We start from the raw sequence: 14,996 nt of genomic DNA, 5'->3' as shown, positions 1-14,996 counted from the left end.
ATATACATACATACAGATATATATATATATATATAGAATTTTCAACGGGAATTTGGGTGGTTGAAAGAAAATCAAACCCAAAACCAAGAGAAGAATATTAAATTTGAGGTGAGGCATTATGTAATTGAAACCCCCAAGTCATAGCCTAACCAAAGAAAAGTAGCTATGGAATATTAAACCATTATAAAGGTCTCGTCTCCTCCGCCAACCAAATTCAACCAGGTTTAGGGCACCAAAATTCTATTCATTGCTGCTATGAACTCAACCAAGTAGGTTATAACAGTCCAAGCATTCAAAATTCTTTACCAAACCCATTAAAAAAGGATGGAAATCAGAAAATGCCACACCAACTATTACAAGAACAAAAAAAAAAAAAAAAAGGAAGAGAAAAACAGTGCTCTGTCCGTCTCTACTCTCTCTCTCTTACAGACTGTACAAAAACTCTGTAAAATGTTTGTTAGCAGAACCCAAATTCCACATAGACGATGGAATCAAAAATCCATCGACCACAAATTGCGCCATTTAAAAAACCCTAACGCATTCAAAAAGAAAAAGAAAAGAAAGGATCACGGGACTTGTTTTGTTCCATTTTTTCGGAGAGATTAGATGGAATCTCAAGCAACAAGATCCAATGGCTGACACAGTTCCTTCCTCAGCTTCTGAGAGAACAGCCTGCAAGCGTCCATGCTAAGATCGATGGCCGCTGCCAATGCCACGAATGCGGCCGCGTCTTCTGTGCAGTTCACGTGCTGCACGCTCACTTCCACTCTCGGCTTGCTGCATTTCCCTTCCCCTTCCACGCTTGCCCCCATCACGAACCCTCTATACACGCAGTACGGCCATAGTCCGTACCCATAGTCTCCACTGCTCCTCGGGCTGCATGCCGGCGACGTCGGATTCGCCGGCGTCGACCTCCCGTTCGAGCTTCCACCCAAGTCGATCACGAACTTCCCCCCCTTGTTCATGTTCAGAGCAGACTCTGCCAGAACAATCCCCGCCGCGCTCATCCCACCGTTCGTGTCCGGAATCAGCTCGAACCGATATCCTAAACCGTCTGATCCGCCTCGCTCGCGCCAAGCCTCGAGCCGGCCCCATGGCTTCCATGTGCCGTCTCCGGGTCGAAGAATTAGCCATGAACCGGGGTTGGACCGGCTGACTCTGTCGGAACCCGGCGACGCAACGAATGGTGTGACCATTGAAGCGGCGGCGACGGGTGAACCGGAAAGGTCGTGGACGGTGATTGACCAACCCTTCCGCTCTTTTCCTGGGCGCTCCCTTTCGCTTCCGAACGAGCTAAGCCACCCCCTTGAAATGCTTGATTCTGTAGGCAATGATCTGGAACGAATCCAAAATAGGGAACCCGACCAGGTTAGAATTGACAAGAACAAACAGTTGAATAATAGCCAAGTAAAATTACCTAAACTAGCAACATCATTCAAATGCTGAATAAAGTAAGAGATCAAAGAAAAGTGGGGCGTGGGGGACAGAGAATAATAACTGCAACTTGAAGATTTTAGTGAGGATGAAGCATTGAGAATAAAGATGCAATAATACCCATTTACAACCTTAATTTCTGTCTCTTGCTTTTTTTAGCTCTTAATCTTACATTAAGGAAAGAGTAAAGCAGAGCCCTAGAATTTAGTGTAACTTTACCGTACACTACATGGAAAGCTTTACGCATTCCGGTTTCGAGCATTCAAATTCTAAGAACACAATCTAGGAACGCGCGGAAAGGAAGAATTTGTGTGCAAGCTAAAAAGATCATAGATACGAACCGAGATTGAAGGATAATGCAACTAAAATTTTACCTCTAAAAGGCGAACATCAGTTGAAACAAATTCGACAAATAAAGAAAAAGTTATTAAGATTAGCGGAGAATGAGGGATTATCTTGTAGCTAACCTGGATCTTTGAGCCCGGTCGCCCGTTCTGAAGCTGAACTTGCAGGTGAATACGGGTTGCCTGATGTTGCCCTGAATCTGAAACACCTGTGGACTACATTCGGGCTCGCCGTCGAACTGAAACACGAATCTCGGGTCGGGTTCGGCTTTCACATTCAAATGGAATTGCGCACAAGAATCCTTGGACTCTTTCCCCACTGAAATCCACCCATTATGAAACACTGTTGCCCTAGTTTCAGTTCCCGCCAGATCCAAAGGTACAGACACTTTACCCAAGAGCCTTCCGGAGTCGACGCCGCAGGTCGTGCCTCTCCGCCCGCTATAGATGGAAATTTTGAGGCACGGTTTCGAAGCGAATAAAGATTTTCCAGCGAGCTTGTCCAGATCAAACTTACTAAGATGAAAAGTAGCCGCCGTGGACTGAACCTGCCCATCGGGAAACTGATTATCCGGTTGAATAAACGGCACAACAGCTGTTTGCACCGGTAATTTCTTAAACTTGATTTTACAAAAGCAAGGAGACGAAGAAGGATGAACAACCGAACGTGCCGGCTTAGACGCCACCGGAACCTTAAGAGCCAGATTCCCGACGGTGAGTCGCACAAATGGGCAGGGATCCATAGCCGCCCCTCTGCACTTCACTAAACACCTCAACACGCAAGAACAACTCACAACAGCAGCAGTAACAACAACAACAACTCGCAAAGAAAGCGAGAGTTGAATCTGTCAGAGCAAAGAATCTTAATCATGGAAGCAAAACCTAAAAATGCGTGCAAAATGGCGCGTAGATACCCTCAGAAACTCCATTACCATAAGAATAACCTCGATTCCACAGCGGTTCTTTCGCTACAGGGTTTGAGAAACCAGAAATGCAGTGCAGAAATGGAAACAAATAGTACAACCTAAGCAGAAGAAGAACACAAACCAAAACCCACTTCGATGGCTAACACCTAATCAATCACACTACCAAAACAAAAACCGCAAAATCGTTCACTGTTCGTAGGAGGAGAAAGTACAAAAACAGAGAAGGAAGACGAAGAATGAATTTCATGAGAGAGAAGCATTAGTTACAAACAGGCTGGGAATGGAGAAGGTTTCAGAATTTGGTGTACAGCTGTACACAGCCTGTCAATCAAATTATAATTCAGTCCCTCAATTTTTTATTTTTTAATATTCAACCCCCCGCCTCCCTCTAACTCCAATTAACTCAACTTAACCACGTCCTTCAGCTCCTACCCCTCTACCCTAATCCCCCTATACCGTGGTCCCCACCGGTCCCACTTTACATCTTTTCACTTACATTTCCAACTTTACCCTTTCTCCGGGAGCAGCCACGTCACTTGCACGCCATCCTGACCACCAATCCCGAATCTCCCTCTTCCAAATATTAAAATTGCCAACAAAAATAAAATAAAATAAAATCCACGGCGTCACACGTGTGAAGGTCACGTGGTCCCATCTGTGTGGGTTCGGACGATTTCTTGCTGGCCGTAGGATCTGCTCTTTTTTTCCCTCCAAAAATATAAACAAAATTCTATCCAATCTCCGATATCATCATGACGTCACTTCTCGCCTTTTGAAATCGAGCCACGTGTCGATCCTATGACGTGGCAAATTCTAATTAAATACAAACACCAAATCCTAGTAAGGTTAAATTAAAAATACAACAAGTTTTACCAATATGGATTAAATTCATAATTCGAGATAATTAGATAAATTCATTGAACAGAACTTATAATTCGGGCACGTAAAACCAGATGAAGTATGGTTTGATTCAACTCATTTCAGCATAACAAATATCATATTGTCGCACATCATATTTTCTAGTTTAAAAAATTGTATATTTTAAAATTTATTAAATAATTTTAAAATTTTCTATATAAATTCGAAATTGGAGGGTTAAATTGGTAATTTCACCTATTAAAAAACGAGTTAGTTTCCAAAAATTAAAAATTAATTAAAAAAACTGTAAGTCCAATTGACAGCAGAAAGCCCAATAACATTTAGCTTATGGGCTTATATAAGGGAAGCGGCCCAATAAAGTCGAACTATTTTCATATTATTTTGAAATGAAAAAAAAAAAAAAATTAAAAGAAACGAAGATAACGAATGTAATCCCATTCAGTAGGTCTCTATTGCATTTCTTACCCTGTTGCTCTGAAGGAACAATGTCGATTTCCACCTTTTTCGGCGGTAGGATTTCGGTTCCGCCATTGTTGAATTCATCGGCAAGCAAAACAGCTCCATGCTCCGGCGGGAATTTGGTGATTGAATGCTCGTCGAGGCCAAACAAGAAGGCGACTGCACACCACATGAAAACGAGGCCACGGAAATCTCAGCCATGGGACATTCGGCGCAAGCCGACTGTATATCCTCCTCTGCCGCCTCTTCCACCGGACTGGACCGTGGTTTCATCAATCTCCAGCGATGAAATTGTCGAGGTAGCCTCTTCGATTGCTTCGTCTGCACAAGCACCGCCTACGACCGAGTAACACTAGAAACTCTTCTCTGTTTTTTTTTTTTTTTTTTTCCTGTATTATTTGTATCCTCGACGTATTAATCGGACTCTGGTTGAGGAATTGTGTGCTTCAATCTCTGTTTAATCAATGCTGCTATCTGGATTTGTTTTTGTTTACGAAACGCGTCTCGATTGATTTGTTCGTATCAAGAATTGGATGTTGTTGCCCCTAACCTGTTGGTATGCTGCTCGGAGTAGAACCCTAGATTTAAGAGTCCTGAGGAAAAACTACCTAATTGTTTAGATTCTCCGTCTCTCTAATTCTAGAGCATCAATTCACAAGAACTCATGAAATAATTCGATGAATTTTATCCAATTACTTCAATTATTCTTTACATGATAATCACGTTGTTTGTGCGAATTCATTTTCTGACAATTCGATTAAACTATTTTATGAAAGCTGTTTGGTGTGCGATTTAAATGCAATTTTTAGTTTGAATCTTAGAAATTCACCCCATTTCTTAGAAATAATGAAAATTAAATTTACAAGAAAAGGAACTGTAACTAAAAATAAAAAAATTGAAAATTGTATTAATTGAACAAAGATAACTTCAAATTTGATGCCTGATCTATGACAAAATAATATTAATAATAATAATAAAAAAAAAAAAACAGAAAGATAAAAAAAGAAAAAAATGTAATCAAACCTTATAAAATGCGACTACCTCGACCATATTATTAATCCAATTTGTTATATTTCTATAATAATAAACGACAAAAACGTCGGAATTTTAATTTTATGGGATACTAAAGTTTATTGTATTTTTTAATTTTATCACAATTCTAATTATCTTATTTGTAAGGAAAGAAAACCAAGAACTTTATATGCTATTTATGAGGTAAAATGTTATTTATTTGTCAATTAAATTCAAAACTTTAATATGAAAAAATTGTTTTTTTTTTAATTTTTTATTATTTGATAACCCGGTTTTTTCACTTTCGGGTCGGGCCTAACAATGAGGCCGCAGAGTTGGGCAAACGACCCAGGGCTCTAAACCCGACCCGTCTCAGCATTACAGTAAACCAGACAGAAATTATGCAAAAGCAGACCGCAAAAACCACTCGTTTTCTTTTCAGGAATTTCAGTGTTTAGGGATTTCGTTCATTTCGCCAACCCTTTTGCACTGCTCGGAGCTCAAAACAGGACAGCATTTCGCACCGGAATTTCCATTGAAGGTGGTGGTCGTCGTCGACCTAGAATCTCATAATATTCCTGCAACTGTAAGTTCTTTTAGTAGCGGACATTCTTACTCTTCTTCAAGCTTTTCGTTATCTTGCCTTAGCCGGGTCTCTGTCTTTTAGACTTTACTGGTAACAAAACTTGCTTCATTTGGGCAATCAAGATTCAGGGTTCAATCGTTCCGCTAACTCGTGCATTTGTAAATTTGTTATGATGGAAGGAAGAGGATATTATGTGCGTGTGTGGAGAGAGAGATAGAGAGAGTGCTCCTATTCTTTGTTTTTTGTTTCTTTAGTGTCAATTTGTTCTTATTTCGACGAATGTGTTGGTACATGCAATTGGGGTCAATATACATACTGGTTTTCTAGTACAGGGCACTCCTGAAGTTCAGTTATCTTTGTCATCGGTTAATTAATTTGGAACAGTTTTTCCATGTTAGTTGCAGGAATGTCTGCTCCATTGACTCCATCAAAGAGATCACGTGATCGGAACATTGTCAAGTCCAATGGGAAAGGAAAGTGGCAGAAGACATCAGGGTCTCGTTCGCATAAGCAATCCTTCAAATTGTCTCCTGGCTATGCTATCTTTCGTGTTCTCTTTCCTGTTTCCAGAATTGACAGCCTTGTTGGTGGAGATGGAGATGTTTTGTCTAAAATTAGTGAAGAAACAGGCGTAGAAATCAGAGTAGAAGACACTATCCCTGGATGTGATGAGAGAATTGTAGTAATTGGAGGCTCTAATCAAGAAACTGAAGTGAACCCCGAGGAGAAGAATAAGGAAGACAACAAAAATTCTGAAGTCGAGGAGAATGAGGGTGATAATGCCGAGTGGACAAAGAAGGAAGACAAAGTTTCTCTTCCTGGGGAAGAATCTAAACAAAAGGAGGTTCCATATTTGCAATTGCGAAAAGCCCTCTTTCTTGTTTCTGAGAAGATTTTTGATGAAGAACCGGGGGCAGATGTTGAAGGTGATAAGCTGTCTACATTTGTTTTAAGATTGCTTGTTCTTTCTAGTCAAGTTGGGTGCCTATTGGGAAAGGGTGGCAGTGTAATCAAACAAATGTCATCTGATAGTGGAGCGCAAATTAGAATTCTTCCCAGGGATAAACTTCCTCCGTGCGCAACTTCCAGCGATGAGCTAGTCCAGGTAATTTTGGAGAGCTCGTGTGTGCACAATAATAAAAATTTGAAATTCATAGTTTATAAGCAAAAACAAAAACTCTTTTTTTTTTTTTTTTTTTTTATCCCTTATTTTGAAATCACCTCTTACTATTTATTTTTTGGAAACTTTCTGGATCTGTTCTCGTCCTGTTTAACTTGTTTTCTTAAATATTGTTACTTGGGCGAAGTTTTTTGCAATGCTCAAATGGTTAACTTTGGTTCATTAACAAGAGATATATTGAATTTTCTTAGCTTCTGTCAACATTTTCATCCTTACTAGTTTGGTCCTTAGTATATTGTGAAATAACTATTTTCCATGACTTGATTATACATTTTTTGGTTGCTGAAACTGGCAGACAACTCATATCATTAGTTGAGTAGTAATTGCATTCCATTAGACGTTTTTTAGAGTATACTATGTACTGCCCATTATTCACGTCCCTAGCATGTAACAATAAAGTGATGAACTGAAAAGGAATAAGAGTTTAAGCATTTTATGGAATACTATTGCCTGACTGCTGGTCCTGCCACGCCTGCATTTTTGCACTTTTGTCTCCTGATGAATATTTGAAGTAAGATTCAGGCAACATGGACAACTATTTAACTCATACTTCCGTTGAAAGAAAGTAGTGGTTTGGATTTTTGTAGCCATAATGCCCATAATTTTGTGGCAACATCCCAACAAAAGACTTGTTCAGTTTCCAGTTCCTGATTTTTATTTACATGATGTTACGAATGCAGATTAGCGGAGGAAATGATGTGGTAAATAGAGCTCTTGAACTTGTTTTTCAGCAGCTAATTGAAAATTCACCCCATGATAAGGATCCTGTCACCTCAAGCATGACTGCACAGTCATCACATTCATCTGGACAGTCTCGTTCTTGGGCTCATGATTATCCTCTGGGTAGTAGTTCTCTTAATGCTCATGCAGGCCCTTACTCTGTGCCTCGTGAAGTTGGCAACTTTCATTCCAGTACACCGTCTCTTGCTCCTAATAAACAGTATGAAACCAGCATTCCTGGTCGAATCAAACCTTCTCAAGAAATTTTAAGTTTTCGTTTATTATGCCCATCTGAGAGAGTTGGAAATGTGATTGGAAAAGGAGGAGTAGTAGTAAAGGCTCTTCAGCAAGAGACAGGCTGTGACATCAAAGTTATTGAAAGTGCCTTGGACCCAGACGATCGCATTATACTTGTAACTGGTCCTGCGGTAGGGTAATAATCCATTGAGTATTTGAATCATGAGATTTTTTATATTGGCCATATTGGCCCTCTATTAACTCTTCATTTATAAACTGGTTACTTTATTATTTTTCATTAACCCTTTGAGACTAATTCAACTTCGCAGAATCCAGATGACAGAATATCACCTGTACAAGATGCTGTTTTTCGCGTTCAGGCCAGGATTGTCAAGGCTGTACCAGACAGCAAGGAGCAGAACTTGGTGGCTAGGTTTCTTGTTTACTCCAATCAAATTGGTTGTCTTCTTGGGAAAGGTGGCTCCATCATAGCTGAAATGAGAAAGTCGACTGGTGCATATATTCGTATTTTAGGAAAGGAGCAGGTCCCAAAGTGTGTTGGTGAAGATGAAGAAATGGTCCAGGTTTGTTCAGTTGTTGCATTATCATACGTAATAGTAACAGGATCATACAAATTTGGTTAAGATAATATCATTGCTGATTCATGCTAAGTAGATTCTATTAATTTTGGGTATGGTATTTGGGATTTCCTTCATAATCTGGTACTATTGCATCTAACTTTAAATAATTACTGACATGTCACTTTACTGACAGATAAATGGAGATCCTGAAACAGTTCAAGATGCTATGTTGCAGATAACTACTCGGCTGAGGCAGCATTTTTTCCGCGATGCATTTCCATCAATTAATAATCATCCAAATCCTGCATTTGTTGATAGACTTCCTTCATTTCCTTCGTATTTTGGAAGGAGGGAATTGTCACCTCCAGGAATCTATTCAAATTTAGGACCCTCATTTCACAAGTTTGATGCTCTTAGTGGCATTCCTTCACTTAGTGATTTGCGAGATGATCGACCTGCTTTTCTTCATAGGCCAGGTGCTCCTCTGTTATCTGATAGAAAACCATGGAGCTCTCAGGTATTTAACTTCACTTTTTCAATAATTAGCTTTGGGTGTCTACATTCGTGATTATTTTTCAGCCTAACAAAGAAATCTCCATTAAGTTTCTGACTTGTGTTGGTCTAAAATATGCACTTACTTCATATTCTTGGGTTATCCTTATAACTATATCAAGTTACATAACAGTTTCTCCACGAATCATCCAAAATGAAGAATGTGACTTTCGAAAGTTAATAACCTTAGTCTCTCCTCTAAACTGTATTTCAGGGACTAGTTGAAGGTGGTGTTGGCTTGCCAGACTTTACAGGAGCCCATCATAGGAGAATCGCTGGATTTGGAGGGTCTGCTATCTGCCATTTATTTTACCTATTCTCACTTATGGATGTCAGTGTTTAATTTTTATTTTATTTATGCAGAGTAAATAATCCAGCTATTATTACGAGCACCACTGTTGAAGTAGCTGTTCCTCGAGACCTTGTCCCCGTTATTTGTGGAGAGAATGGTGAATGTTTGAAACAGATTCGTCAGGTATGAACATTCATTTTTGTAATTTAGATCCAGAAAAACAAAAACAAAAAGATTTTCTTTAATATTACATATTTATTTACAAAATTATTTTGAGGAACGCACATACAAATATAAGTAATAGCTCATGTCATTATATAGATGTAATCTCTTGTAGAAATACTTGAATCTTTCTTTTCTATCAATATAAGAAAAAAAAGGGATAGTGGAAAAGAAAAGAAACAAAGGAAAAAGAAAAAACGAAATTACCCTTGGCTAGTTAACATGTATTTGCTGTGGTTGACCTCTCAATGGTTGTTTTCTTTTTTATATTTTTCGATCATCTTCTTCAAAGTGAAACCCATCCGATGGATGTCATGCATGCTTTAGTTGCCTTTTGTAAATGTCCTTATACATGGAATAGTGAGATCACGGTGGAATATTGCAGTCATTTGAAAATGAAAATGAAGTTACTACTCGTAATCTATAATGAGAAAGCTTTTCGTCGTGAAAAATGAAAAGTAGGAAGGGATATCTCCAACTAGTAATCTACTGGAATGTGGATACTTTCTCACTGAACACATCTTTCATGTAGATTTCTGATGCAAAAATTACGATTACTGAGCCAAAGCAAGGAGCTGTTGAAACTGTGATTATCATTTCTGGAACGCCCGAGCAAACCCATGCGGCTCAGAGTCTTATTCAAGCTTTTGTAATCAGCGAGACAGAGTCTAGTTGATTTGTTCTGTTCAGGCAACTATAAAGTTTGGCTGTTTCGTTTGGTCGTAGGCGAAGTTTATTTCTGATTGTAGGTATACAATGACTACTTTCTTATCTCTGGGCTGATTGTTTTGGAGAAAGGATGTTGCACAGACGAGTATTAACTGCTGATACGCCTTGGGGCCGCTAGTTTTGCCATAATCTGCAAATTTTGACGAACACTTGGCAGCTGCAGTCTATAATATCTGAAGTTTATGGCCTTGGGACATTTTTCACCTCTATATGTAAACACAGCCTAACTATGGCCATATTTTTGTGAAACTCTTGGCATTTGAAAATCTTGGTTCCTTGACTGCAAAATTTGTACTAAGGGGTTAAAACAATACATAAGGGGTAGAAATTTCATTGTTTTTTTTTCCCTCTTAAGACGTATCTTCATTATGTTTTGGCTCTGTTAACATTGTTGAAATTTTAGTAGCAGTCATGAACTCAAACTCACTCGAGACAATAATATGCTTTTTCCAGGTGGTGTTTTTATTATTACTAGGATTTTGTACTAATCAGTTCAAGTTTTGAAGGGTTTGTATGTCTTGACATCTTGGGCCAAGCCTTGAATGGATCCAGCTCGAGCTCAATATCTTCGGGCCAGATCCAGGTGAAAGAGAATCTGGGCAATTTAGTACTTGCTATGTACCTCTCTATGGGGAAGTATACTGTCAATGGCCAAAACGAAGGTGAAGTAGTTGAGCTGATACTCTCCATTAAAAGGTAAGTTAATCCTGTGCTCCTTTGTTATGAATTTACTTTCCTGCCCACTTTGTGCTGCACCATTTACCCATAAAGCCATACAACAGGTTGGCAGAAGACCTGCAGGTTATAGTGTTCATTTACAGAACTTAGAACATAAAGTGATGGGAGTACTAAGGAGTTAAATGGCATTCATGTCGGAGGATTTCACCAATTATAGATGGACAAGCAATGCAGACGTTGGCCATCGTGGTCAAAGTTCTTGTCGAAACCAAGAGCAGCTTTGGGGTTTCGGTCGAGGTACGAGGAATTCTTAGGCAATCGATGTGCTGCCATGAGGGGTGGAATGGGAAGTGAAGGGGAATAAGTATGATAAATATAGGAAGCAAAAAGTGGAGAGGATATTGAAAAAGAAAGAAGTAAGAAAAAAAGGAGTAGAATATTCCAAGTCAGTACTAGCTCTTGATATTATTACCTTTTTTTTTTGGTAGGGCACATTTAAATGTTAGATACATGTGTCAGCGTGACGAAGAGAGGTTATTCATTGAAATAGCTTAATAGTAGCCTTAAATTCGTGCCCCAAACAAGGGCATGTTTGATACCTTTCAACAACGAGGGCCCTCAACCTAGTGGTGTGTTAATTAAATGTTTGAAATTTATTTAGTTATCGAGTTAAATTATAAGAAATAGTCTATAAACTCGAGAAGATTTTCCTTTTAGACAGAGAATAGGAGATGGAGATCATTTAGATTTAGTCGTGTGTGGTGTCTCCACCACATCTTTTCTTCACTGCTACTTTCTAAGTATGAATTTGAGCCTAAGAAACAAAGCCACAAGACAACCATGTATCCATCCATCCATCCACCCATCAAATCGCACTGATATCTGGGGCAGTGTCCGTGCAGTTGGCAGCAGCAGCAATGGGGTTTGAATCAAAAACACCATCATCATCAACATTCCACCAACTATTAACACATGGCTTGGCGTTTTCATTCAATGATACATACAAATACCCATTACTCATTACCCATTACCCACTTGCTTGCTTGCTTTACACACAAACCCAAACCCAAACCCAAACCCAAACTCACACTTCCAAACCAAAAGGACTCTCTCTCTCTGTCTGCTACTCTCTGCTATTCTGAGTGTCCTTTTACAAAACCACTAACACAGAGATGACATTGAATGAAAAAGTCGGTAAGAAAAAGAGAGGCCCTTTCCCTTTTCCATGCAGAGCATTGGACTCTCTGCTTCACTTTTCTCACCACACCATTCTTATTCTCCTCTACCTCCCACTTCACCACAGCCTCATGCATTGATAACACTAAATATGACACCTCTGCTGTACATCTCTTACCATGTACTCTTACCTATTCAAATCCCATTTAATACTTTTCCCTAGACATGGGGTGTTTTGCTACATCTTTTTGAGTCAAAGGCACAACAGGTTCTGAATGAATGAACCGTAATCAAAGAGATTCTGTGAGATCCCATATTGATTAGAGAGGGGAACAAATGGTATCATGTATAAGGACATGAAAACCTTTCCCGAGCATACGCATTTTAAAATCTTGAGAGGAAGCTCGAAAGGGAAATCCCTAAGAGGACAAATGGTATCAGAGCCAAACATAAGGCGGTGAATTGTGAGATCCCACATTGGTTGGAAAGAGAAATAAAATATTCCTTATATATGGGCGTGGGAACCTCTTAGGCTGTTACAAATAGAATTATAGCCAGACACTGGATGATGTGCCAGCGAGGACACTAAACCTCCAAAAAGAGGGTGGATTGTGAGATCCCACATTGGTAAGAGAGGGAAACCAAACATTCCTTATACAAGGGCGTGGGAACCTCTTAGGCTGTTACAAATAGGATCAAAGCTAGACACCGAGTGGGGTGCCAACAAGGACAGTGGGCCCCCAAAGAGGATGGATTGTGAGATCCCACATTGGTTAGAAAGGGAAACGAAACATTCCTTACATAAGAATGTGGAAACCTCTCTCTAGCAAATGCATTTTAAGACCTTGAGAAGAACCTCAGAAGGAAAAGTCAAAAGTCAAAAGACGAGGTTATCTCAACACATCTCTACTCCTTACTCAAACTACACCATTACAAACGTAACAAACAAATGCCCCACCATTTCCAAACCCATGAATTCAAACACCACTCTCATGCATTGATTGTCACTTGTCACATCTTACAATCTACTCAAAGACTGGATTCCAAAACAACCACAACAAAAAATTATTCATGATCAACAAGTTTATTTCAGCAAGGACACAGAGAACAGTATTCAGAAAGAGGTGAGTGAAGATTGATCACCTACCGCATCTTTCCTTCCTTAAATGCACCATGAATTTCAAATCTCAGGCTCAACCATTTGAAACAACTTGACATAAGTTCCTTTGTCATAAAGGATGGAAGACTTTGCAATATTCATGTCAGAAAGAGCTAGAGGTTGATACCACTTTATTTGAGAACACTTTTCTCTGTAACAAATTGAGCAATGCTCTAAAATCAAGAGCTCCCATCCATGAGAACAAGCACCATACGAAAAGCATCAATGGTGTACTCGTTTTTTGTCAATGACATCTACATAATAACTCGTCCCACGACCGAGAGAGCAAGTAAAAACAGAAAAATTCACATTGGGTTTAGGGATAATCAGGCTCAAAACGATGACTTACGTCACGTCAAGGCAACACTTTACCACTGAGTTATATATATCACTTCCCTTGCCCCCATCGAGAAATAGAACTGATTAATCCTGTCACAACCCAATATTTTACTACAAGAGAAAGGTTTGATAAAGGACGCTGTGCCCCGAAGGAGGTGGATTTAGTAGGGGTCCCACATCGATTGGAGAAAGGAACGAGTGCGCGCAAGGATACTCGACCCTGAAGGGGGGTGGATTGTGATATCCCACATTGGTTGGGGAGGAGAACGAGTGCCAGCAGACACGTTTCAAAGCTTTGAGGGGAAGAAGCCCAAAGAAGACAATATCTACTAACAGTGGGCTTGAGACGTTACAAATCCTAAGGCTAAGGGGCGAGAGAAACTCCACGCCACTATTCTTGAACAACTAGGAATTGGGTCATCTAGTTACGGAAATGAAAAGAATGGGCAAAATAATGAGAAGAAAAAGAATTCAGCTGGCTCCAATGGTTGACAATCAAGAACATTCATCAAACCATATCTTCCAAAACCTCTCAAGCTACAACATATTTCAAACAAATTGTAAACAGTAGCATCAAATGCTACAGAGTGTCAACTTCTGTAACATGAGCAATAGATTTTGTCCTCTTCTAAATCTTAAACTAAAAGTCCCTTGATTAGCAACAAATAGTAATGAACATTGACATCCAAGGGACAGGCAAAACAAACACAAAGAACAAACATAGAAGTTACCAAAAGAAGAGAAGACAAGCACAAAACAGAAATAAATGAAGTATTAAGAAGGGGAAAAAAAACCCAATAAATGAAATTTGGATAGCATATCATTATCTGGATACATATATTTGCAATACCATCAAAATGCTTCTCAAACATTAGGGATGAAGGAAAAAACCCATTAGGGATGAAGATGAAGAAAGGTATGGATGGTGTTCATCCTGGTTTAAAAGTGAAGGGAAATCCCAGAAACCCCCAAAAAATAACAAGAACAGAAAAGGGGTATGAATGTTTTACTGATTTTTGGGATAAACAAAGAAGAAAAGAAGAAACTATTATATATTTACGGTATTGTTTGCCTGGCTCCATCCTGTCTGCCTTTATGGACGCAATGAGAGGATTAAACAGAGAGAAGCTACATTGTACTGCAACTATCTGTAAATGCTCGAAAACGACCTTCGATTAACAATGGCGCAGTGAGAAGTTACCTGAAGAACCCTGAAGAACTCCACAGCCATTGAAGAAAATGGAGACGAACAAATTTGGGGTTTAGGGGAAATGGGGTTTTGTGGGTAACTTCCATTGATTGAAGGGTGAAGGAGGAAGAAGAAGAAGAAGGGTGAAGGAGGAAGAAGAAGAAGAAGGGTGAAGGAGGAAGAAGAAGAAGAAGGGTGAAGGAGGAAGAAGAAGAAGAAGGGTGGTTTCAGGCGGCCATTATCAGCCCTCCTCTCTCCGATTCTCTTTGTTCTTGTTGTGCAAGAACACTCGCCGCTTTGTCT

At 39.5% G+C, this 14,996-nt stretch overlaps 3 protein-coding genes across 5 annotated transcripts; 2 read left to right on the top strand and 1 right to left on the bottom strand.

The window, feature by feature from the left end:
* Positions 1-323: 323 nt before the first annotated feature.
* LOC111797093 (uncharacterized) lies at positions 324-3,023 on the bottom strand. Its single transcript, XM_023679989.2, has 2 exons — positions 1,902-3,023; positions 324-1,335 (listed from the first exon to the last, which is right to left on the bottom strand). Exons 1-2 carry the CDS (start codon positions 2,519-2,521, stop codon positions 615-617), a joined length of 1,341 nt encoding a protein of 446 aa, XP_023535757.2. The 5' UTR covers positions 2,522-3,023; the 3' UTR covers positions 324-614.
* A 1,045-nt stretch (positions 3,024-4,068) lies between these two features.
* Positions 4,069-4,392, top strand: LOC111797389 (large ribosomal subunit protein cL38-like). The gene has a single exon (XM_023680374.2). The coding sequence runs from the start codon at positions 4,069-4,071 to the stop codon at positions 4,390-4,392; it is 324 nt and encodes a 107-aa protein (XP_023536142.1).
* A 1,066-nt stretch (positions 4,393-5,458) lies between these two features.
* On the top strand, positions 5,459-10,591 carry LOC111797293 (RNA-binding KH domain-containing protein RCF3). 3 transcript variants are annotated; one of them, XM_087124937.1, is made up of 8 exons: positions 5,459-5,639; positions 6,044-6,744; positions 7,500-7,967; positions 8,106-8,360; positions 8,551-8,874; positions 9,124-9,197; positions 9,273-9,384; positions 9,956-10,591. In XM_087124937.1, exons 2-8 carry the CDS (start codon positions 6,046-6,048, stop codon positions 10,097-10,099), a joined length of 2,076 nt encoding a protein of 691 aa, XP_086981063.1. In that variant the 5' UTR covers positions 5,459-5,639; positions 6,044-6,045; the 3' UTR covers positions 10,100-10,591. The 3 variants fall into 3 exon arrangements, with proteins under 3 accessions (XP_086981063.1, XP_086981062.1, XP_086981061.1); XM_087124936.1 differs by having other exon boundaries at positions 6,038-6,744; XM_087124935.1 differs by having other exon boundaries at positions 6,024-6,744.
* The last annotated feature ends 4,405 nt before the right edge of the window (positions 10,592-14,996 follow it).

This window comes from Cucurbita pepo, chromosome 6 (assembly GCF_057944985.1).
Source record: "Cucurbita pepo subsp. pepo isolate OVF chromosome 6, ASM5794498v1, whole genome shotgun sequence".
Classification (NCBI taxonomy): domain Eukaryota; kingdom Viridiplantae; phylum Streptophyta; class Magnoliopsida; order Cucurbitales; family Cucurbitaceae; genus Cucurbita; species Cucurbita pepo.
The sequence above is the reverse complement of the archived record's forward strand: the minus strand, read 5'-3'. Positions and strand labels throughout refer to the sequence as shown.

Bases quoted from the DNA above. Each gene is read 5' to 3' on its own strand.
- LOC111797293 (XM_087124935.1), top strand. From the start codon at position 6,031: ATGTTAGTTGCAGGAATGTCTGCTCCATTGACTCCATCAAAGAGATCA. The intron at 8,875-9,123 runs GTATTTAACTTC...ACTGTATTTCAG, and splicing joins GAAAACCATGGAGCTCTCAG to GGACTAGTTGAAGGTGGTGT. The intron at 9,385-9,955 runs GTATGAACATTC...TCTTTCATGTAG, and splicing joins GTTTGAAACAGATTCGTCAG to ATTTCTGATGCAAAAATTAC.
- LOC111797093 (XM_023679989.2), bottom strand. From the start codon at position 2,521: ATGGATCCCTGCCCATTTGTGCGACTCACCGTCGGGAATCTGGCTCTT. The intron at 1,336-1,901 runs GTTAGCTACAAG...GATTCGTTCCAG, and splicing joins GACCGGGCTCAAAGATCCAG to ATCATTGCCTACAGAATCAA.
- LOC111797389 (XM_023680374.2), top strand. From the start codon at position 4,069: ATGTCGATTTCCACCTTTTTCGGCGGTAGGATTTCGGTTCCGCCATTG.